General features: G+C 36.4%; 1 protein-coding gene across 5 annotated transcripts in view; it reads left to right on the top strand.

Moving 5' to 3' along the window:
* The window catches only part of SPAG17 (sperm associated antigen 17), a 258,218-nt gene that overhangs the window by 27,925 nt on the left and 204,108 nt on the right, over positions 1–26,185 (top strand). For all 5 annotated transcript variants that reach the window (XM_072644500.1, XM_072644502.1, XM_072644501.1 and 2 more), the window contains exons 2-3: positions 9,501–9,641; positions 21,956–22,027. In XM_072644500.1, coding sequence (XP_072500601.1) covers positions 9,501–9,641; positions 21,956–22,027 — 213 coding nt within the window. The remainder of the gene's footprint in view (positions 1–9,500; positions 9,642–21,955; positions 22,028–26,185) is intronic.

Raw genomic sequence — 26,185 nt, 5'->3', positions numbered from 1 at the left:
TGTAACAGAAAAAGTAACAAACATTTCAATTTCTGTATTCTTCAGTTACTACTTTGTGTACCTAAAATAAGTCACTTAATTGCTTTTATACCCAATGCTTTATCTTTAAAAGGGTGAAATGGCCCCACCCTCCACCTAGAAAGCCAGAGGGTAGTGATAAAGTGGAGTGACAAGGCTGATGAGACCTTACAGGATGTTGGGTTTATCCCATTAATCAGCTTCTCAAGGCATGATGAAGAAGTCAATTAGAAAGGTCTCAAAGTAGTGCAACTATTTAAGGAATAAGAACTCAGGTCTTCCAGATACTAGACCCAGCACTTTTATCTACTTGCACCACCAGCTGCCCAGGCTAAGAATCTCTAGTCTTGGGGGTCTTGTCTAGATCTAGACAGAATTTCTAACTTTTGTCATTCCTGAAGCAAATGTTGACATATAATCTCCAATTATCTTCTGGTGGATTTTTCAATAATAATCAAAAAGCATTTATTGAGAGCGAACTATTTGCCAGACATCATACTAAGTACGGAAGATAAAAGTATATAAATAAGATAATCATTTCCTTTAAGGAGCTGGCGTTCTAAATGGAGAGATGATGTGTTCGTATATAAATATGTACAGAATAAGGATCAAGGATTTCATTGGCAGAGAGAAGTCTCAGGTGAAGAAACTCCCTCCACCAATGTAGAATGGTACCTCCTCTGCCACTTAAAAATCTTAGAGACTTGCTTAGAGCACTGAAAGATTAAATCAATTAATCAATCAATAAACATTTATTAAGTACCTACTGTGTGCCAGGCATCATGTTAAGCACAGAGTTCATTCAGTCAGCATGTGTCAGAGATGAGACTTGGACCTTGGTCCTCCTGGATGGTCTTCCATCATACCCTTTCAGATTCCCCTATATCAAAATAAACACAAGCTAATTTTACAGTGAGGCATTCACCGTCTAGGAAGACCTTCATGTAGAAGGTGGTACCTGAACTAGAATTTAAAGAAAATTAGGAATTCTAAGAGGTAGTGATGAGGAGGGAGTGTATTCTTGGCATGAAGGACTGCCTATAAAAAAGCAGAGCAACTGGAGATGGAATGTCATGTATGAAGGAGAGCAAAGTGGTCATTTTGCTTATGGTCAACATTAAAGTTGTATTTCAGCATTTCCAAGTAGTCGATGAAATGATATCTCTGGTTTCATTGGGGGCACTCAATAAAACTCTAACGATTCTTTTATTTGTGAAAGCTTGTTAGCCAACCCTTTAATTTAATCGCAACTTTTTATTTTTATTTTTTTAAATTTCTTCTGATTTCACATTACAGATAGTTTTTCATTATGGATGTGGTTCAGTTCCTCCAAAAGTCCATCTTTCTGTTTGACACTGGACAAAGGTCTCACATTTAGAGTACCTGTCATTAAATTGATGTTTATTTTTATTCATTTGTTTCAATTGTGTCGGACTCTTCAAGATCCTACTCGGAATTTTCTTGGTAAAGATACTGGAATGTTTTGCCATTTTCTTCTCTAGTTCATTTGACAAATGAGGAAACTGAGGCAAACAGGGGCACACAGCTAGTAAGGGTGTGAGGTTGTATTTAAATTCTGGTCTTCCTGACTCCGGGCCCAGTGCTCTAACCATGGTGCCACCTAGCTGACCAAAACTAGTGTTTAGAGAATTTAAAAGCCATGAAAGCCCTATTATGCACTACTTACTTGTCCAGCACTGTCCCTGAGGAGGCAAAAGGGGCTGTGTGGAACTAGGGGCCAATTTTTATTTTTCTTGGGTTCCATAGATTGCCAGGGCACCTAAAGGTTTGCAAACTACTTTACATGTATTACCTCATTTGATCCTCACAACAATCTTTGAGGGAGGTGCTATTGTTATCAGCCTTTTACCGATGAGGAAACTGAGGCAGAAAGAGGTTGGGACTTGCCCAGGATCTCACAGTAAGTTTCTGAGGTAGCATTTAGAACTCAGGTCCTCCTGACTCCAAGTCCCTCCTCTTATCAACTGAGCCACCCAAGTGGAGCAGGTAGAGAGCTCTCCCCTTCAGGAGACTTTTTATCCTTCTAGGAAGGCTCATGGTTGGGCAAATCTAGGGCTCATTTCCCTTTGCACTGTCTAACTTGTCCCTATCTTTACCTTAGCTTGTTAAATCTAGTCACAGATCTTAGTACACTTTGAACAAACATGGTCCCTTTTGCCTTGGACTTTATGTTAACTAAGCTGTGCAATTAAATAAGATCATGCAAATTTTGTAAATCTTGAATCACCCCTATAACTGAAAATTGTTAATATTATCAACATTGGTGCTTTTGACCAACCGTCTTTAATCTGTCATGTCATTCTCTGCCACAGGAATTGTTTCTTGTCAAAATGAAATCTACACTCAGGATCACACATTTCAAGCTAGAAGCAGTCACTGAGATCAAGTTGAATCCCCTCTCTTTCAGTGTTAAGAGATGAGATAGTTACTCCTCCCACTCTCACACAGCTACTAAGTAACTAACTACTAAGAAACATAATTGGAATCCAGGACTTGCGGCATCATGCTGCCCCAGTGACTCAAATAAAGGGTACAGAGGCAGAGAGGATCATCCTTCTAGGTATACATTCCAAAGTGGAAAGACTGAAGAGGGGATAAATTTTGCCAAACCTGGTGTATGTCCAGTTTTTTTCCAAAAACATTCCGTTAGATAGAGATTTGGCTCAGTCTTTAGGCATTTGAAAACAATCGCTTCTTGGAGGCATGTCAGCTTGGTAGGTCAAGAAATCATAGCTGTGGACGAATGTTTATTTCACTTTTCTCCCTCATTCCTTGTTAGCCCAAGCTTTATTTTTTCCCCCCAATCCTGGGCTTTTCAAAGCACAGTGCTGCCACCTGGTGTACCCTCCAAAGATCGCGCCCTCAGAGAATCTCGGAACCTAAATTGTAGGAGAACAGAGCACAAATATATCAGACAACACTTTTGCTTGATGACCTCCAGAGATGGGAACCCCAGTACAGCTCAAAGTGCCTTACTCCACTTGTGTATAAAACGTGCTATCTTCTGGAGGGAAGGAGAAGGTGGTGGCAGACCTCTCCAGTATCTCAGCCAAAAAAATCCAAACAAAACCCAAATGGGGTCATGAAGAGTTGGACACAACTGAAAAAAGACTGAACAGTAACATTCTTCTGAAAACTCATCAAGTCATATCTTTCTGTGTTTCTTAGGATTCTAATAATGTCATTATACCCCTTTGGCAGTCTGATGAAGTCGATACATGGGCACCTCAGTATAATGTTTTTAAATGCATAAAGTAAAATACATAAAATTACAAAGGAAGCCTATTATACTGAAATGTGGTTATCAAAATATTTTCTTTTTAATAACTCCATGTACCCTAGCTTTAAAACCTCTGTTGGAGGTTGTCTAGACCAGAGGCAGCATCACTCCCCAGTGCAGTCTGCACCAAATTAAAATGTAATTGGGAAATATTTAACAAAATAAATACAATAAAACAAAGATAATATTACATTTTAAAACCAAGTCAGCATGCAACCCAGAGAAATCCTTCTGTATGGTTTTGTGGCCCTTGTTTCCAGTTGAATTTGGCATCACTAATCTAGACCAACCCAAGAAATTCTACAAAATGGGCCTGAATGGGGACAAGAAAGTGGGAGGCCTTCCCTGGGAAATCCTAAGGGAGTGGCCGCTACTACAGTTGTGGTTGCAACTGAAATACACTTAATCTGTGGTCTCCAGCAATAGGAAGCAGAGGAGAGGAGAATCAATCATGAAGGGATTGGGAGGGGAAGGATAAGAAGAAGGAATAAAGAAATGTAACAACAGTAGCTTCAACAGCACGCATCTGTGACAAAGGTGGGAATTCCGGTGGTAACGGAACCATTGATAACCATTTGGATAAACTGGTATAGGGAAATTCTACATATTCAATTTATAGATATAAATGGTGCATCCTTCCCACCATCTTAGAGTAAGTTCTTTGAAGAGAGAGATTGCTTGTTTTTCATTTTTGTATACCTAGCATCTAGCAGAGTTCCTGGCTCATTTTGCTTAATTGTTCATTGTTTATTTGAATTGAGTTGTAAAGACTGAAGTTGGAAGGGTTTGAAGTAATGTGCCCCAAAACACAACAGGATAACCCCAAACCAAGGATTTTTTAAAAACATTGCAATCAATTGACAAGCATTTATTAAGTGTGTATTAAGGACTAGGAACTATGTATAACATGGAATAATCAGTTTCTGTTTTCTACATCTTCATACCAGTTATTATCACCAGACACTAGAAATGAATGATTGAGTTCTATTTTCCTGATTTGCCCCATAATGATTAAGACTCTTCCATTTTCCTATCACTATCAAAATTCCCTTTTTGGCAGGGAATTTAAGTAGTAATTTTCATTAAATCTGACAGTGTTGATGAAAGAACTTGTAAAGATCTACGTGTGTGTATGTGTGTGTACAGTATTATCTCCCCACTACCACTCACCCTTCATAATAAGAACTCGCCTTTATAAAGCACTTTATATTTATAAGGCACTTCCTTTACACTATCCCATTTGGTCTTCACATCAAACCTGTTCCTATTTCACAGATGACCAAGTTGAGGCTTGTAAAAGTGAGTAGCCTCTACCAAGATTCCACCACTAGAAAGTGATAGATCTGAGGCTTGAATTAACTCTTCTGACTCAAAGATTATGAGATAGTCCACTACACCAAATTACCTCCATCACTCTGACATGAAATGAAAATTTTGTCTCTCTTTTCCTCTCTCTAGTTGTCCTTTTCACCAATTGCAATAATGAATCAGATATAGAGGAAAAAGGAGGATAATAAGAGAGATAAGAATTTGCTGCAGTGGAATTGAGTTTAAAACTCGACATTTTCAAATTTCATAATTGCAAAAATCATGTGCATAGATTGTAGGACTTGATATCCAAGAAACAAATTTTCCATAGTGAATGTGATAAAAATTAATATTTTAGTCCAATTGAGGAAGGGGGAAGGTGTTATAAATAAATACAAATATTTTTCTTCCTCTGAGTAGCAAGCTAGGTTGTTGGTATTGTTTGCATATGTAAATACAGAGAAGCACCTTTCCTCCTCTAAGCAGTGTGGTGGTAGTGGTTGGGGGTAGATTGGGCTAGGTATTCCAAGTCCAAGTAGGTTTTATTTAAGTGACTGGGATGATATATGAAATAGAAAGCTATAAGGGGACTTGAAGGTTCACTTCTACTTGACAATGTAACAAAATCTCAGGTCGAGTCTTTTCTCCCCACCTACACCCAAGTTCATTCATCAAAGTAGCCATTTATTGAACAAGAACCAGAGAAAGCCTTTGAAAAAACTTGTTCATTACATGAGGTTTATTCTAAATGGATCAACCCTTCTGATATATTTATAACTGTCCTTGCTGAAATGAGATTGTATTCCATGAGAATTATAGAATTTTAGAACTGGAAAGGAAATGAGAAGTTATCTAGCCCAGCTCACCATTTTGCAGGTGAGGAAAGTTAGGTCCATAGAGGTTAAAGGATAAATGTCTTTCTGTAAAGACAGCAGTGTGTGTCCCCACTCATAAAAGAGCTTATTTTATACATTGGCTCTAAGTGAAGAGTGCCTGAGTAGCTATTTGAGGTACTTAATAGGGATAAACCATCAGATGGCACTTTACCCCCTACACTACCAGCTCAAGTAACTGCACAGGTGCAAACAGGACTTAGCAGCTACAAATCTTGAGTCTCTTTTTATGCATACTGACAGGATCTCCATGGTCCCACTATATTCCAGCTTTTCCTATTAATGTCTCCTTGGATTCTTGCTTAATCCAAATATATGATTTAATCCTATAAAAATTACAATTCTTTTAGATTGTGATCACCAGTGTCCTACAGAGTCTTAATGCTTTTCATAACTTAAGTGATCCAAAAGGAGTATCCATTCAAATATAGATTAAAGTATATTTGCAAAGTAAAATTGAAAGTGAAAAGTATAGCATTAAAAGCAATCGGGGATCAGAGATTCAGAGCTAGAAGGGATCTGGGAGGCCATGGAGACTAATGCCCTCATTTATAGATGAGCATACTGAGGCACAGAACAGGTAAGTGTCTAGGGTCACACTGACAACCTAAGTTATCCTTACTCCAGGTCTAGTAGCTTACCAGCTATGCCATGTCAGTCTGAATTTACCAACTTCCATTTCTCTGCCATCTTTTGCTGTGCACTATTCACTTCATCCCAAAAGAAAGACTTGGTCCCATAATCACAAGAGGGATGAGAAATGGGGAAAGGGAACTTTGTGTCACCTCTGTTCCTTAAATTCCATCTCACTTAATTCCTAAGAAGGATTATCTACACTAGCTCCTTTCATGATAACATTCACAACCTGGCTTCCATGGGCTGGTCACTGGAGGCTCAGAGATCACACACCATTTATAGCATCTTCTTCTAGTGGTTGCCACTGCATCCCACCTGGGGATCCTTGTCCCCAGCTCTGTCCACAACCACCTCACTTCTGCTGTCCACCTTCCCAGTGGCCTTTGGACTCTCTTGTTTGGTGTTCCCGTTAGACCTAGTCAGAGGTGATCACGTCAAGAAGAGCAACACCGTCCACAAACTCAGTGCATACTGTGAAGTCACTCCTCTGAGAAGACTCTTTTTTGTGAATAGGAAATTAAACAATTATATTTTACTTATTATTTATTTTATTATATTTATAAGGAAAAACAACAGGAAGTTTGGTATACTAGAAAGAGCAGTGGAAAAGATCAAGCAATCCTGCCTTTAACACTACTCTTTTATTGGGCAAGTCATCCATTCCATCTAAACCCTTCATCTTCACTTGTAAAATGGGAATTACAATAAGAGAATCCACTTCACAGGGCTGACGTGAGGTTCATACAAAGTAATGAATATAGAGCATTTAGCAAACCTTTAAGTGCTCTTTAAAGGTCGGCTATTACATTTGATAGATTGAATTTGGGTTCTGTGTTTTGGGGAGTGTCCATGATTAAGGTAGTTCACATACTGAAATATAAAATTGAGCCTAGCTTGTGTTTGTTATACTTGAAAAAAAACATTTATTTTCTAGTAACATGTAGTTCTAGAATAAAATTCCAGAAAATGGTTTAAAGTGTCTGAATCAAATCTTTATTAGGAGGTGTCCTGTGCTGGTTTAGAGAGCTGAGATGTTTGGCCCAATTCTGCCCCCTTGTGGCTGTTCTGAATCAGAATGATTTACTTCACCATACACTTCTTGGTCAGCCCTGTGCATTTTAGATAGAGCCTACCTGGATATAACATCATAGGACTTAAAGGTCATCTAATACAACTCTGCCCTTTTACAGATGAGGAAACTGAGGTCCAGAGACAGAAATTCATTTGGTCATTTTTCTATATAGAAAATGAGTAGCAAAGCCAGGGTTTAGACCCAGGATCTTTGATTCCAATCTAATCCCTCACCAATCAGGGCATATTAGACTACGTTGTAGATAAAACTGGCTCCTGTTAGGAGAACGTAACCTTCAGACCAAGGCTAGATGTACAGAGTGAAGAATTGGGGGAGATTAATGTGTAATCTGGTGGTTTATTGCCTTTGATCAATAAGTTGATCCCTTCCTGCCATGGCCCTGTATCCTTCAAGGCTTAAGATCTTGTCTGTTTCAATATTAAAGCCCTCCATATCCCTAAAGATCTTTATCCTATCCCAATTAATGGATAGAGCACTGGTCCTGGAGTCAGAAAGACCTGAGTTCAACTCCAGCCACAGATACTTGTGTGGCCTTGGGAATATCATTTAATCTCTGCCTCAGTTTCCTCATCTGTAAAAGGGCTTAATAAAAGCACCTACCTACCAGCGTAGTTGTGACATATTCAATTAGTTAATATTTGTAAAGTCTTTTGTAAACCTTAAGGTTCCATACAAATTTTGCTATTACTCTTCCTCTTCTTATTTCAATTATGATTAACAAGAAGTTATAGGGCATCCCTTTTCCATTGGAACTCTGCACAAGATATCTTCTATGGCAGTGGACACCACTTTTCATAAACATATATTTCCCCATTTTATGATGTTGAACCCCTCCTTTCATTTTAATATTCTTCTTAAACTGTGGCCTTGGTTCCTAAAGTGAATTCCTTGGTAAGTTTGGTGGAGGTGGTGGTGATGGTTCTAAAATGAAACCTAATATTAAGCTTCACAGATAATATTGACAATATCTAGAGGAGGTCAAACTGAATGATAAAGCACTCAAGATTACTCTTTGTGAGACCTGGTTGAAGAAAATGGGAAAGTTTAGCCCAGAGAAGACAGGTCTAGGCAGAGACATTTAACTGTCTTCAAGTATTTGAAGAATACTCGATACTCACCATACCAAAGAAATTGTTGATTTACAGGGGTGTCAGACTCAGATATCTATGGGTTACATAATGATTTTAAAAAACACAAATTAATATTATCTATGCTGTACTGCATTTTTATTTTGTTGAACATTTCAACATTTCCCAATTACATTTTAATCTGGTTCAGCCCCCGTTCGGGAGTTTGGTGAGTTGCAAGTTTGATATCTCTGTTCTAGAAGTAGTAGCAAGGAAATAAAGGAAGGAAGGAAGGAAGGAAGGAAGGAAGGAAGGAAGGAAGGAAGGAAGGAAGGAAGGAAGGAAGGAAGGAAGAAAACCTAAAATGGATATCAGGAAAAAGCACCCTAATAAAGATAACCTTCTAAACCAGACTGGGCTGATTCAGGAGTCCATGCACATCTTCTTCAATGGAAGTCTTTGAGCAGAAGCTAGATGGCACACTCAATAAATATCCTGCTTCCAATACGGACTTCTGTCCTTGAGGTAATTGTGACTCTGTGACTCCAAACAGTCTTCTTTCTGCATCACTAAGCTACTATACTCAGAGATGGAAAGAGGTTTTCCGTTGTTATTCACTTGTTTCAGTCATGTCCAATTCTTCATGACTCCATCTGGAGTTTTCTTGGCAAAGATACTGGAATGGTTTACCATTTCCTTCTTCATCTCATTTTACAGATGAGGAAACTGAGGCAAAAACAGTTAAATGATTTGACCAGGGTCATACATCTAGAAAATATCTGAGGCCAGATTTGAACTCTTCAAGATGAGTGAGTCTTTGTGACCCCAGGTCTAGGGCTCTATCAATTGTCCACTATGCCACCTAGCAACCCTTAGAAAGGACTCTCATTTTATAGACGAGAAAATTAAGACCCAGAAAGGGGACAGCCTTAGCTGAGATTTCCACAGCCAGTAAGGGGCTGCTGCTGAATTTGAACCCTGGTTTTCTTAACTCCAAGTCTAGCATTCTATACACCATACCATGCTTTTATCCCACTCATAAAAAGCAGAACTGGAATCTGACTTTCATGTCTTCTAAATCTCAATTCAGGGCTTTTCCCACTACCCTCCCTGGTCTTTCCACATTAGAGGGAAAATCTCCTGGCAAGGCTGTGACAAAGTATTTATTTTTGCTTGGCAAACAGGCTGATTGGAAAGGCTGCATCAATTTCGTGGTTGGCAACCGAATTGAGGATGATCTTCTTATCAATGCCCTCGCTCTTGCCGTTGATATCCCCCAGAGGAAGCTCTTCAGTTTGGTATCGTGGGATAACATCCTTAGTCAGGTATTTGCAATTTTCAGTTGTCAAACTCATTCAAGGTTAGATAATCTTCTTACGAGAAAGAGACTCTCAATTCATGTATATACTTTAGATAATGGTTTTAATAGAGCATTTTGATTAGCAGAAAATAAAGATAAAATGAGTTGCCTCTTGAGAAAGTGAGCTTTCTCTCACTTTTCATTTTTAATCACAGGTTTGTCAAAGATGTAATAGACAGGTCTGGAGGAGCGGGGGGGGGGGGTGGGAAGTCGCTCTTAGAAGTCCCCTCTTCCTTCTCTCTTTTCCTCTTCCTACTTCTCCCTCTTCCTCTTCTTCTCTCTCCCCATCTTCTCTCTTCCTCCTTCTCCTTTATTCTCTTCCTCCTTCTAAGATAAAACCAAAAGAAGAGTAGACTAGAATAACATTTATTCATTGGAGGGATATTATGTACTACTTTGCCACTGAACCATCAAGAAGCATTTGTTAAACACTTGCTATGTGCCAGGTGGTGTAGAGACACAAAGAAAGACAAAAACAAAGGCCCTGTCTTCAAGGAGCTTATATTGTAATGAGAGAGGAAGCATTCAATAACGTACACATGAGATATAGACAATGTAACTGGAAGGCGATTCCAGAGAGAAGGGGGAAGAGAAAGAAGGAGAAAAGGGATTGGGGAAGGACAGATAAAGACCTCACACAGAAGGTGGGATTTAAGTGGAATTCTAAAAGAAGATAGAGAAACTAAGACATGCATATGAGGAGAAAGAGCATTCCAGGCTTGGAGGACAGTCAATTTAAAGGTACAGAATTGGTAGATGAAGAATAGTACACAAGGAACAAAAAGAAAGCCAGTGGCATTATATTATAAACTATGAGGAGAAGAGTATAGTATAAGAAGACTAGAAAGATGAAAAGTGACCAGGTTATAAAGAGATTTAAAAGCTACATGATTTTATATTTGATCCTAGAGATATTAGGAAGCTACTAGGTCTTATAACAGAGAAGGGGAGAAAAGGAGAATGTGTGACAAGATCACTTTGGTAGGTGAGTGGAGGATGTACTATAGTGGAAAGACACTTGTTTATAGATATTAGAAATATATTCAGCAGTTGTTTATTCACCCACTATTTAAGTACCTATTACAATTAAGGTATTATTAGTCCAGGATAGTGAAAAAGAAGCAGAAGACATTTATACTCACCCTCAAGGAGCTTAAAATGTAGTTCAAGATAAAAGGCAACAAAATATGAAGAGTTCTGCTGCATAATAGCCCAAGGTTGTTGGGGTTTTTTTAAACTTCTGAATTATAATGGAAGAGAGATTTCAAGGAAAGATGAAATTAACTGCCCAATAAATTTTGAAAAACAAAACAAAATATGACTTTAGAAGTCCATAGAAGAGAACATCATAGAGAAATGTATTGCTGGAATTTCCAATTCGTATGGTGACTTAAAAGGTTATCTTGACACAAAGCCAGAAACCAGGATTTAGGGTTGAAGATTTGAGTAAACAGAACATGTCAGACATTTGAAGAAATACTGTGGGTCAAGAGAAATATAGAAGAGGAAGCACTTCAATAAGAACATGGAGAGTCTTGCGGGGAGGGAATAATTTGGCCACAAGGACTTCATATCTAGAAGAAATTAATTGAAAGGTTAAAATGAAATTATAAGTGAAATAATAATGCTGGTAGTGAAAAAACTGGAAGGAGACTAAACAGCTTTGAACAGAAAGTGAGAAACATTATCCAAGTAAGAGACTCCTTCAAAATTAGAATGAATCAAAGAGAACTTAATGACTTCAGAAAGAAAGAAAAAAAAAAAGAAATAGAACAAAATCAATGGATTAAAAAAGAAGAAAATACAAGAAATATATTATCAAAAATAACTGATTTGGAAAACATGTCTAGGAGACAGAATTAAAGAATCTTCAGGTTCCCTTAAAACCATGATTAAATAAAAACTCTGGGCACTATATTTAAAGAAATCATCAAAGAAAACTGGCCAGCTCTGTTAGAACCAGAAGAAAAACATTAGTATACAATTCACTTATCACCACTTCCTGAAAGAAACTCCAAACTGAAGGTACCAAGGAAAAACCAGAGCTAACAAATCATTAAAAAAAAAAAAAAAAAAAAAAAAAAAAAAAGCTATGAATATCCAGAAAGGAAGAATAGTTCAGGAACTCTTGGAAAAACCAAGGAACCACAGTCAGAATCAAAACAAGATTTGGTGCAACTAGTTTAAAGAAGAGAAAAAGCTTGTAATATATTCCAAAAAGCAAACAAGAAAGGATTACAAAATTCTGGTTCATGTGAACAAAATAAAGGATTAGACTTTTTATTCCTAGTCCCTACTTTCAAAAAAAAAAAAAGACATGCTCCACATGTAAAGCAATTACAGTTGAATGCAAAAGAAAACAGGAAGTTCAACAATGAAATAGCCTCATGTATAAAAATAATTGAGAAAATTAGTCCTTAAGTACTCACTCAGCAGCCCTCACCCACTGGTCTTTATGTTACAGGAGGAGATATAAACCATCTCCTAGACTTGGACATCTCCCAGATTTCCTGCTGCTGCATCTGTTCTGCTGGTCCACCCCACTACTCTCTCATCATCCTTGTTCAGCAAGTAATGAACTTTAGCTCAGACTCCCTCATTAGTTGAGGGAAAGCAGGAAACTTCAACCATGCTTCACTTTACCTAGAATGACCATTTATGTCAGGGAATTCCAAGGCAGCAAAATCAAGAACACCATCCCACTGTCCCCAATTCTACAAAAAGTGGTAGGCAATGAATCAATCCAGCCAAAGAACTAAAAAGGGGAGTGGGAGGGAGCAAGGGAATGCATGGTTACACTTGAGTCTGAAGGTACTGGACATCCAATTAGAGCTAATTCTGTCGTTCTAAGAGCTACTTGAAGCAAGGACCAAGGACAGTGAATTCCCCAATATTGGAGGAGGCTGAGACAGTGTTGTGATCATTCCCCAGAGAAATCTCCTCCATCAGAAGGAAAGGAATGAGAAACGCAGGGAAAAGAGTGAAAATGACCAAAGATTTCAAAAGGAATAGAATTCAACTTAAAACCTGGAGCACAAGCAGGTAAATGAAAACAGGTAAAGAAAATAAAAGATACTAAAATTAGAAACACAATCACCAAAACTTCCAAAAGCTTGTATATTTATTTTTTAAATTGTTAGAAAAAGGAAACTGAACCAATACTTGATAAGATACACAACCCAATAGATTCCTAGGAGAGCATTAAACCATAATTGGGGTTCAGGAATAGTCAAAAGAGTAATAATCCTGCCAGCAGAAGTTAGGAAGGAGGAAGCAGTAGAATTTATGTTCTACACAGCAGAAAGAGCAGGAAAAAAAATCATGAATCCAGTCTTCCCAAAGAAGTCAGAGAACAATAGATTCTGGATACAAATACAGTGAACTGAAAGATACTATGGAAGAAAAACAAATGGCTTAAACATTTAGTATTAAAAAGAACACATTGTATAAATGGAAGCAAAGTCATTGATAATGATGACAGTATTTATAAATAATATCTAAAGATGGTAGATCTCTCACAAGAGCATGGCAAATAAAAAAAATTCCTGAACATCATTATTTTTAAAATAACTTAAGAAAACTGCCCAGAAATTCTGAATACTAAAACAAAGTATACTCATTGAAAGAAAACACAGATCACCTGAATAAAGAAAGCAACAACAACAACAAACCCTATGCTTTAAACCATAAGATAAATAGTTGTTCAATTTAGCTATTCCAGTTTCAGACCAAAAGTTCTGTAAGTGACTGTGAGATTTTCTAATGTAAAGGAAAGGAAAAATGAATAATATAATAGTCATTCTACACTCACTAGAAACTGGAAATATATTCCAACTCAAAATGACGTGACTTGTAAACTTGAACCTAATCATCACTGACAAAAGATGAAGACACAAAGAGTTTATTTGACTTACAATAACCCAAATAATAGAAGCACGGGATAAATAAAAACAGCTACCCAGGAAAGAATAATTAACAAAATAAATTATCCCATCTCTAGAGCTTATTCAAGGAAAAAAAGAGAAAGGAAAAGACATATTAAAACAGAGACCATTAAGAAATTTCTTTCTGAAAGTACATAAAAAGACAAAGATAAAACTAAAATTTAAAGAAATTGGAGAGAGAGGAACAGGCCTAAAATACCATAGACTAAACTTTGTAACTTCTCTTTACAGATCAGTGCATTCTGTGAGACTAAATTGCAGAATCTAATAGTAAAATGGGATAGAGGGGAAGCAGTGAATACAAGGGAATATGTGATGCACTCTAATCAAGTCAAGGGATGAGCAACAAAGGAAAGTTAACTCCTATAGTTTCCCAGCAAAAAGGGAGACTAGAGGAGGAAGGAAGCGAGAGGTGGCCAAAGGAGGTATTGAAATAGAGGAAAGAAAAAAAGGAGATCTTAAACAAATGAAAGTAGGTTGTTCCACTGAAAAGAACTGGGGATGACATATATTCTATAATGTTGGATAGAAATCTTACAATGGGTCCAATCTACAGGGAACTGGTACAAAGTAAGAACAGTTGCTTTGAATATTGTGTCCCTATGGGAAAAAAATTCTTGCTTCAGGAGAATGGAAAACAAAGCTTTTGGGGCAACTAGCCCTACAAGAGTGGGAGGACATTGACCCAGAGAAGAAATAACTTGGAATTGAGAAAGTGAATTACCGTTGAGAATCAATCAATAAACACTTATTAAGCCTCTACTATATGCCAGGCACTGTGCTAAGCACTGTGAAAAAAAAAAAAAGAAATATACTTGAAATGCATGATTTGAGAACCACGGAAATTTTTGCAATGGAGCAATGTTTCTATCCTCATTACTCCTTCATTCATTGATAACTGGTACAGTGGATAGAACGTCCAGCCTGAATTCAGGAAGACTCATCTTCCTGAGTTCAAATCTGGTGTCAGACACAGGAAAGAATAAAACTCAAGAGGAAAAGGGGGACAAGATCTATAAAAGCAATAACACAGAAATTATTCAAAAAAACTTAAGCTTGGTACTTGTAAACTTTAACTCCATGAGGAAGTTGAAAAGGCCAAAGTAAAAATAAATAAATAAATATAAAAACCATAAATTAAAAATGAAAGTTAAGAATTGGCAGAAGGGAGAATAAATGAAGAAAGCAAGTTGAAAAACTTCTTCTTGGAGAAATTGGCAGAAAAATCAGCCAAAAAAAAAAAAAACAAAGTTAAAGGGAGGAGGAAAGGAGAAGGGGGATTTTGAATGTCACTTAACTGAGAAGCAAAAAAGGGAGGAAAGAGGGGAAAGACTAAATAAAAGAGAGAAAAACTAGAGAAAGACTTGACAAATGGGAGAGGAGAATGGTGAGGAAATAGAGAAGAGAGTCTGTGGGAAGACGATTTCCTTAAAGTAAATTAAGCACAATTAATTGTTAGGGAGGGCATTGAATTTAAAAAGAAATGGGAAACAAAAAAAAATTTCTGATTTAGAAAAAAAATTAGAGAAACCACAGGAGGAAAACATAAACTTAACTTTCATAACATTAAATATTATTGGATTAAACTATTCAATAAAGTGAAAAAGAATGCCAGATTGGATTTAAAAAAGCAAGTGTCACAATTTGTTGCTTACAAGAAAAGCATCTAAAAGCCAAAGAGATGTATAGAATAAAAATAATAGGCCAAAGCAAAATTTACTATGTATCAGGGAAATCCAAAAAAGCAGAAGTTGCAATCATGTTATCAGACAAAGAAAATGCAAAAATTCAAATATCAGTAGAGATAAACAAGGAAATTACATGATATTATAAGGAAGCACCTGCAGGGTGGTTTGAGAAGAGAATGATATCAATGTTACACTTATATGTTCTAAATGTTATAGCATCTAAATTAATAAAAGACAAATTGACCAAATTGTGAACAAGAACAAGAAGAAGGAGGAGAAGAAGGAGAAAGAGGAGGAGAAGGAGTAAGCAGCAGAGGCAGAGGGAGGAGGAGGAAGAGAAACATTGATAGAAACAATAATTGTAGGAGACTTTAAAGTTCATCTTTCACTGTTGGTCAAATCTAACAGAAAAAAAGGAAAAAAATAGGCTTGAACAAATTATTGGAGGAATTAGAGGTAAAAAAAATTATGACACTTTCTGAATGGGACTGCCAGAAAATGTACATATATCACTGCTCCAAAAGGTACTTTTTTAACCCAAAAAAATGCAATATATTGGAACACAGAGAATTTCAAAGAAATGCAAAAATTCAAAAATGCTAAGCACATATTTTATAGAACATAACAAAATAAAATAGTAATTCAAGGAACACAAACATAAGACACAGACCTAGGTGGAAAATTAATAATGAAATTCTAAATGACTGAGTAAAAAAAAAAAATAGTAAAATAATTAATAATTTTGTTTTGAAAACAGTGATAATGATGAGAGAGCCTATCAGCATTTCTAGGATGCAATTAAAGTCATCCCTAGAGTAATACATATACACACACATACATGTATGTATATACATACATGTGTGTTTATCACAATACATTAATTGAACAATACATTAATTGAATAGAATAGGGATGATTAATGGACTGAATATGCATTTATAAAATAGAAAATATATAAATCCAAAAGAAGTTCAAAAGAAGAAACTTTGAAAATTGGAGGAAAAACAAATAAATTGAAAATCACACTATAAACCTGAAAAACAAAACTAAAAGCAGGTTCTTTGAAAATACTTATAGAATTGATAAACATTTATCCAACCTGATTAAAAAGAGGAGAGCCAAAAATCAAATCAACAAAATAAAGAATAATAAGACATGAAAAGCTTATAACTAAAAATAATTTATCCTTAAAAACTGAGTATAATCTTACTCAGAAAAGTTTATCTTTATTAGAAAGAGGACTTTTGAGCATTCAAGAGAAATAGAAACTTTGAAATCCAAGCAGTGGAAACAAGATAAATCTAAGCAAGGCAAATACTCAATATATTGGAAATGCCTAAAAAATGGTAAAACACTTATATTAATGGTAGGAAACAGGCAAGTGTCCTTTTGAAATTCAAATTATTCAAGTTACAAAAAAATTAAATAAGACTCATATGAGAGTTGGAAATAGTTTTATATTTTTATTTGAGGAGTAGAAATAATGGGAATGCAATGGAATACATTAGAAATGAAAAAAGGAAATTTCTATTTTGCATGAATTTTGGTGCATGCAAATAATATGTAACTTGGAGGAAGGGATGGACACAGTGGTCATCTCAGAAGACTCTTATCTGAACTGTACAATGAAAGGTTAAAAACACGCATATAAATACAGACAAATATGATTTGGTGAAAAGTACATTAAATTTAACAGGGATATAGGTAGGGACAAAGGCAAGAAGAATAAATGTAGTTAAGGAATAACCACAAGCAAAACAAAATTCACTACTGGAAGGTTTATCAAAAATAAAGATTAAATATTGAGAAAGAAAGGGTAAGAACCAGAGCTCACAGTCTCACCTTAATGAAGGGAAGAAGGGCATATAATTAAAAATGAATATTTCAAGTATATACTAGTAATGTTTATCATATTTCTTCTCTTTATCTTTTGTAAAGAGTGACATGGGTGGAAAAGAGGTAAAAATATAAGAAGTTATGATGAAGGGAGATACACATTCAACCATCATAACTGTGAGAATGGCACAAATTCATCCACAAAACTGAAAAGAAGAGCAGAATGAATTAGAAAACAAAATCCAAAAATATACTGTTTATAAGAAATACATCAACACATAAAAGATTATGCAGATTTAAAATGAGGGGCTAGAGCAAAAATTATTCTTCAAATGAATTTTTAAAAGCAGGGATAGCAATCAAGATCTCTTACAAAATAACAATAAAAATAGACATGATTAAAAGAAATAAGCAGGGAAACTACCTTATGCTTTGAGTTACCATAGAAAATGAAATAATAGAAATACTTAATATAACTACACCAAATGGTGTGGAATCAAGTTGCAGGAAAAGATAACCAAAATATAGGGAGGAATAGATGGAAAAATTATAATAATTGGAGACTCTATGTTCCTTTTAAAGCTATACAAATCTGAGGGGAAAAATCAGAAAGAAGTTAAGGACCTGTAATAAAATACTGATAATTTGACTCCTGGTGATTACTAAATGGAAATAGAAAGGATTCAACATTTCTTCTTATGACACATTTACAAAAATTTAGCTATGCGCGAGAACAAAAAACTCTCATAAGCAAAAGCAAAAACAGAAATAGTAAGCCTTTATAGTTAGTCCATATTTATTAAGCACTATGAGCCAGGCATTGTGCTAAACATTGGGGAGCCAAAGAAATTTTTAAAATATTATTTCAATCCTCAAGTGATTCACATTATAATATAAAACAATGCAATAAAAATTATTATTCATAACGACTTTATAGAAACCAAATACTTTAATACTAAAGAATATATGGTTGAATCAAAGAACAAATCACAGAAATAATAGATAATTTTAGTAAAGAAAGCAACAGTAATGAGACAACATGCCAGAACTTTTATAATGTAGCCAAAGTAGTCTTTAGGGGGAAACACTTTCAGCAATAAAAGAATAAAAAACCAAGTTGATGAATTGTAGCCAAAATGTAATTAGAAAATCAACCCATCAAAAAGTCATGACCAAAAATAGAAATATAAATTTTTAAAATTCAAAAACGTAAATTTCAAGTAACAAGGTAAGGATTCACTATTCAACAAAAAATTATGAGAAATCTTAGAAGCAGCTGGAAAGCAATTAAATTTAGGTAATCAGATAATATAATATATTCCAATAAGTTCCAAATAGATACATAACCTAGACATAAAAGGGAATACCATAAATAAATTATATGATAGGTGAAGGAAATAACTTTCACATCTATGGATAGAGGAATGCTTTTTGATGAAATAACAAATAGGATCACAAAATATAAAATGTACAATTTTGTTTACAGATAATTAAGAAATTTCCACACTATGTTCCAAAAGACAGTCAAATGTGAAGAGGCAATTTCCAAAAGAAGAAAGGCAATCTATCAATGGCCATATTAAAAATGCTTCAAATAAGTAATTGTAAGAGAAATGCAAATTAAAACAACCTTGACATCCTACCTCACACTCATAAAATTTGTAAAAATGGAGGAGGAGGAGAAAATGACAACTGTTGGAGAGAAAGGAGGAAGACAGGAACATTGGAACCATGTAGTACTTTTTACATTCTGGAAAGCAGGGTTATTATTGTTCATAGGGTTTATTTTTAAGACATATGGCCACATTTTGTGGAAGAAACTACACGAAACTCACAACTGCAGTGTAACAGAGACTGACCTGGCCCCCACTGCCTAAAAGCCAGTGGGGTTGCCTATTCTCTCTGCTATTGGTCTTAAGCTGTACCAATTGTGTTCTCCCAATTTTAGGGGTCTCTTACCTCCCAGTTCAATTTAACAACTTAACAGTCACAACTTTTACAAAGGAATATTTACTTCAAAGTTATAGCGAGAACACACCCTTTCAGTATCTGTGGGATGTAATTCCCCTTATTACTACCTCAGTCTCTAGAGAGGAAAGGGGATGAGGGTGACAGATTAACTCAGTTTGTATATAGCATGGTCCCACCAAATCCAAAGTACAAAGCCACCCAGGATTATACCCTAGCACCTTAGCTTCTCAAGGGATTCCCTTGCTGGACTACCAGCAACATCCAGCCCAGAATCCTGCCTTAAAGGTCACTATGGCTCAAACTCCAGAGAATCTACCGCTAGTACCTACAATTGAAAGGTCACTGTAACAGAGGAAAACCCCAAACGCAATTCTCTGGGCCACGGAACCTAAGAGGAAATAGTGAGAAAGGTGGCCCTGGACACTGCCAGAAAGAGAGAGCAAGACTGTTGCAGTCTAGTATTTTTAAAAACACAGATAGTTCTGTCTACTCTGGCAATGGAAAGAGTCTGCTCCAACTCACACGGTAAGGCAACACAGGATGTCTTCTCTCAAAAGAAGGTCCATGCAGTCTCCCAAATGGGCGCCTCCACACCTACCAGGAGGCACACCATTTTGGGTGTCAATGGTAGATTGGGCATGTGCAAGAAGAGTCTCATTGGAGTCAGAAAGAAGGCTGTAGTATAAACAGTTCTATTTACAACAAGATAAAAAGGGTTGCTGTCATTACTAGCAGCTAGACTTCTTACCCTGGAACCTTTGCTGACACATTCTTTGACACGCTTAAGGCAATCAGGAGGATATCAGAGGCAATAGATCCTCTTGCTTGAAGTATGTTTACACTTTTTTGCATTTTCAGGTTTCTGCATTGGTGCAAAAACCATCGATAATACAGTTGCAAGACTGGACACCCATGACTTGGGACAATCAGTCCAGGGAGGGGCAGTGCAAATTAGGCATAGCAAAAAGATCAAGGAAAGAGAAAGAAGACTCATAAGTACAAACCTACTTTAGTAGCACTTTTTGTTGTAGCAATAACTGGAAATAAAGTGGGTGCCCGTCCATTGTTGAATGACTGGATTTAATGTAACAACAACAATAAAAATTATAGGTACATTCATATGTAGCAGTTACTATGTATCAGGCACCATGTTAATTGCTTTACAGCTATTATCTCATTTTATCCTCACATCAACTCGATGAAGTAGGTGCTGTGTGTGTGTGTTCATCCTTCATTGCCAAAGAAGACCATGCTATCAGAGAAATAATGACATGACTTGCACTTGACTTTGTTTTGAGTGAGGGAGGACTGTGCAGGTCACCAGCCTCACTTCTCCTCCAGCAGATGAGGAAATTGAGGCAAACAGAGGTTAAGTGACTTATCCAGGGTCACACGTCTAATAAGTGTCTAAGGCTGGATTTGAATTCAGGTCCTCCTGACCCCACGCTCAACACTCTATCCACAGCCTTCTTCCCCTTCCTCCTCTTACCCTTCAAGGAATAAAGAAAACTCCAAAATCCCTGGTGAAGAGTGGAAAATCTCCTTGAAGATAATAAGATTAACTCGTGAGGGTTTTCAACTAGCATAAGGGTTCCAGCTCCATCTGGCTTCTTTTCCTGTAAAGTCAGGAAGCTTAAAAAAGAAAAAAGTTCTAAGCCCCTAGGTGATTCTTTTGATCACCAGGCAGGAAAGGAGATTTCCCAGACAGTTGAATATGATGTAATCAATTATCCAGAATCCATCCTCTTCACATATCATACTTATAAAAAAAACCAACTCATGGCACAATTAAAAATTATCTCTATGTAGAAAACCATCATTAAAAATAGAAATAATAATTTTGTCAGCAAAATTCAAACTAGCCAGAAAAATGCTAAATAATGAACTAAGTAATGAATAATTTCCCAGCACATATAATAGTAAAATAGAAGGGAGAAACAGAATTTAGTAAATTCACTGGTCTAAGTCTAGTAGTTTCTCTCAGTAGGCTTAATTTGGTCGTTCCCAATTGTGCGGATTCTTTGAATAAACCAAGCACTGAGTCAGGAAAGATAAAAAAAAATTTAGCCCCTACAAACCGACAAACTTATTAGTCCTATTGGAAGCTTCTCTTCAAAGTTAATATGGTGAACAGAGATGAAGGATGATGAGAAAGGGACAGGCAACGTATGGCTTGTAATCTCTCCCACTTTTACACTGTTGAAATTCATCCAGGGTTTAGCTATTTAAAGTCCCCAAGGGTGGAGCTAATTTGTTTTCTTAGTGAATCATTTGTTTCCATCTGGACTCAGAGAGGCATTCTCATCTCATAAAGGGATCACAGCATGTGACACCTTGTTAACACATTAAAACCTCATCATTTGTGACTACATTCTGTGACTACAATCTACTAAGCTTGAGAAGGGGGATCACCTACCCCATCTCTTACACTAGTGTATGAATTCTTTATAGCCTTCAATGGCTTCCTGCATGTTCTGGACAATTGATGAGTTTTGTTTGTTTAATTTTTTTTTTGAGCAAGGAGGCAGGCTTCTCTTCTTCTGACTCACCCAGAAGACACTTCCATATTCTGCCTAGAAATCTTGATACCCCACAATAAATCACTGCCACCCTCCTTTTGCAATGTCTTCATTTGGGAATTCACACAACCTCTCAGGACAATGCTTTGCTATACAGTCTCCTTCTCTAAATTACTTGGACCATTTGGACATACCAAAAGGAAAAAACTATAAAGCAAATCCCATTGGCTGCAGTCAGTTGTTCAGGTCTCTGAATGTAACAAGCATATCTTTCTTTTGCATATTTCTTACTCATTCTCAATACTTTTGCTTGTCTTGCAGATCAATGCACCTCCTCCACCCTCATCTGCAAAAGGAAAGAAACATGCTATACCTGCACCCTTGTATTCTGAGGTGGGTGAAAATACTTATTGAAAATTGATTTTTTAGAAAAATGAAAATTGAGGCAGCAATGTTATGGTCATATTCCTCCATTTAGTCATTGACAATAAAGGGATTTCTTCCCGTATTTTGATCTTATCATGCCACAAGGCAAATACAAATGGACTGAATGAACACCCACTTCCATCTTTGTTTAAAGTAGCCAGATGCTGGCTTGTCCCAAATAATTTCCAGTTTCCCTATTGGTGATTTGTGTGTGTGTGTGGTAAGGGTTGGACAGGGGGAATCTATTCTGCTATTGGGGTAATATGTGTGTATATGTGTGTGTAATACATACACATATATGTTATGGGTAACTTACGTGTATATATATATATGTATGTATGTATGTATTTATCCTGCTCTAACCTCTTTTCTCATTAGATAATATTTTCTTTCAGAGTTCACCTAAGGGTCAAAGAAAAAATAAGTAAACAAAATACCTCTAAATATTTAAAATCATTGAAATATTAGTTAACTTTTTAAAAAATTAACTAGGAATAGAGTCTATAGTTCTTGGGTTACTTCTCTTAAAGAAAATTCCTGAGTAGGAGAACATATTATAAAAGTATTCATTTCACAAAGATCACAATGGAGAAAATGTGCATATAATCATAAATATATTTTTAAGGAATCTTGGTGTGCAGCTGATCCAACCCTTTCATTTTACAGATGAGGAAACTGAGGCCTAGGGAACTTAAGTTACTTGGCCATTGTCACACCAAGTATTAAGTGTCAAAAATGGGATTTGAACCAAGGTCCCCTGAATCCAAAGCCAGGGCTCTTTCCACCCTACTAAATTGCCTGCCATGTAATTTTTTTAAGCCCTGGGGAAATATTTTCTTGCAGATTGCTTTCCCATCAGTTTCTAGGCTATTTGCATGTTTCACCTCCCTCCTTTCAATGGTGTAAGAGTTAAAGTGCCACCATCTAGATTCATAGACCATTCTGTCTCTAACAGCTGCTTGACATAAAGGTCTGGTTTGGTTGACCCAGCCATGCTCAGTGCACCAGGACTTCCTTTGGCCCTGCCTTGTTAAAGTTTAACTTACAGCCTGTGAGAGGCTATAAAATTCTGTGATTAATTAGAAGATTGCTTAAAAATTTCTCTAGCAAGGTTTTATGTTCTTGCAGACCTCGAATATAAAGGTTTTTGGATTCTTCTAAAAAGAACTTATTTGTATTTTGGCCCAATGATGACTAATAAACTTTTTTTTAATGTGTCTCAGGTCTTGGCAGATTTCAAAACAGGGTTCTTTTTTATTTAAATTCATTTTTAGGGCTTTCTGGTTTTTAGTTGCAGTCCATTTGTAGCAATGGCTGAATACTCTCTTAATGTGTTCTTTTGGGTTTATTTGCTACTGATCCAACCTCAGATGTTTACTAGGTGTGTGACTCTGGAGAGGATGCTTAACCTTGTTTGCCTCAGTTTCCTCATCTGTAAAATGAACTAGAAAAGAAAATGGCAAACCACTCCAGTATCTTGGCCAAGAAAATCCCAGATGGGGTCACAAAGAGTCAGACACGACTGCAGTGACTGAACAGCAACAAAATGATTGGCAGAATTGTGAATTTTATACTATTAACTCTTTCTGGATATTTCTCATCATGGAAATGAGCTTGCTTTCACTTGGAGATATATATTACACCTTGAATCTTTTGATATAAAGACTCTGGCTGAAGTTTTGCATGATACCTGAATTTAAGTGATTGGGATTTTCTTTCTAAAACAGCACACACTACAGTAAGCAGTGCCCAATTCCTATGCTGGGACTCATTAGCCTACTGGGGGCTGCTTTCTACTTCAAAGATCCCCTTTTAAAAGCAGAAATGATAGTATGCATGTTTTGACATGGAATCCCAACAGACTTTTTGACTTGGATGTGGAATATCACATCATGGCAAACCTAAAGCTACTTTAGAAAAACTCTAGCCTCAAATATGCGCTATGGCTCTCCTCAATTGCATACTCTTCACTCCGGGGAGGTCCATTTCACATCTGGTTCTGCCAGGCCTTTCTATTGGAACATTTGGACAGTGAACCTCCCTGACCCTCTCACATACCCTTCTCTGAACGATTCCAGAAGGATAAAGAATGAGGCTGGAATTGGACCTTTGGTACACAAGATATTCATTAATGTCATGGAACGTTCTGTGAGCAAAATGTAAAGAACATAAAAGAAAAATCCTTATTCAGAGGCATAGCATCCCTCTTGAATAGCAACCCTTCCATAACTTGTTCAGAGATGTCATCTCAGAAAACACAGGGTTAGTGGCAATGGCCATATCCCCTTAGGGAGGCCAGGGCTCCCACCAGGTGTGATTTCCAGGGGAAGCTACCTCTGTAACCAGGCAGTTACAAGCATCAGTGAAGATAGAAGTAAGAAGAGCAACAAGGAACACCTTTTTCCAAGAGAACATGTTTCCAAGTCTTTCCTAGAGTGAGACATTCTTAAGTATGTGACTTGAGACCAGGGTGAAGATTGTGGTACCTTTACTATTACTGAACCTGCTGTATCACAAATACTTTGAGGCCAGTACTCTTTAGTCCTTCTAAGCATCAGACATTAGAATACCTGAAAGGTTAGACCCACAAAATAATGACACAGTTTTTCTCAAGGGAAAAAATATATGTATGCATGCGTGCATGTATGTATGTGTATATACACACATATGCACATATATAATACATGCATACATTTCATGCATGAATATACATTTATGTTTATAATATCTTATATTTGTATACATACATGCAATATATTTATATATACGTACACATATGTATACATATATACAATATATTTATATATACATACACATGTGTATATATAGGGAACTATCAAAACACATGGACCAAAGGAGAAATTTTTGAGTTCAATAATGAACATACAAATCTAGGATGCAGACCTATGAAATATTTGGACCATTAAGAAGATTCCTAGCTTAGTTACAAACATGCAAATCTATCAAAATAATGAAAGTAGAATTCTTAATAATAATCCTAGACAAAAGCAGCATGGAATAGTAAATAGAGGGTTGGAGTTAGAGTTAGAAAGATATGAGTCAGCTCCTGCCTCTGCTATGTACAAGCCAAGTGGCCATGGACCACTCAGACTTTTAATGAATACGTCAGGAAATAATCTAAGACATAAATTACATTGATGTCATCTGCAACAGTGGAGGGAATTTTGACCTTGAGAGTTCCATTATACTGATGAATTCACAGGTCTAGACCATAAAAACAATTATCCTAAATATCTGTCCAGCAGAAGAGTGGCCTTCTTCGCACAGGGAAAAGGAGTCTCTATTCTCCCTACCTCTTGGGCTTCCAGAACCACAACAGAGAGCTCTGCTTCCTTATCCAGGAGAGCAAGGCAAAGATAATAAGCCCATAAGACCTAGGTCTTAAAGACTTACTTTGTATTGCTGGCCAAATTGGGTTAAATGATCTTAGCCATGTACCTTATGGCTAGTATTCAAAGTTGCTCCTTAGTCTTTTCCTCACTGGAGAAGCAGTATCTTACCTCCTGTATTCTACGGTCTATCATCTCTGAACAATGAAAGGGATATCATTCTTTTAATCAGTCAGTTTTACCTGAGAACCTCCTGCCCCATTAATAAAAATAAGTAATCTAGTCCATCTTACTCTTGAAGGTCACAGTTTTGCTCCAAGGATTCTCTGCCCTATTCATAATGGAAAGTCATTCCCTTAATCTGTGACCCATTGAATACTATGAATTCCAAGCAATAATTGGTGCCAGTTATTAACTATGACGTTGCCAACTATTTAATATTTGGAGTCTGAATTAAGTCATTTCTACAGTTTTTTAACTGGAGGAAAAATTTAGAGGAAACAAAGAGGGCATCTCCGCATAATTCATGTCACAGTAAATTCCTGGATGGATAGTTGATTGAACTAGTTAGAACGCCAATTTGTTCTTTTACTAAACTAATCAATTGTTTGACTGGTTAGTTGACCAAGTTAACTAGAATCTCAGAATTACGAGGAACTTCAGAGATCATCTATGCCTATCCAATCAATTATTTGGATATCGTATAGATTACTTATTGCTGAAAGAAAGCAATTCAAAATACAATATGAACTTTGCCAAGGTAATAGTTTATCTC

Source organism: Notamacropus eugenii, chromosome 2 (genome assembly GCF_028372415.1).
Source record: "Notamacropus eugenii isolate mMacEug1 chromosome 2, mMacEug1.pri_v2, whole genome shotgun sequence".
Taxonomy (NCBI): Eukaryota; Metazoa; Chordata; class Mammalia; order Diprotodontia; family Macropodidae; genus Notamacropus; species Notamacropus eugenii.
The sequence above is the reverse complement of the archived record's forward strand: the minus strand, read 5'-3'. Positions and strand labels throughout refer to the sequence as shown.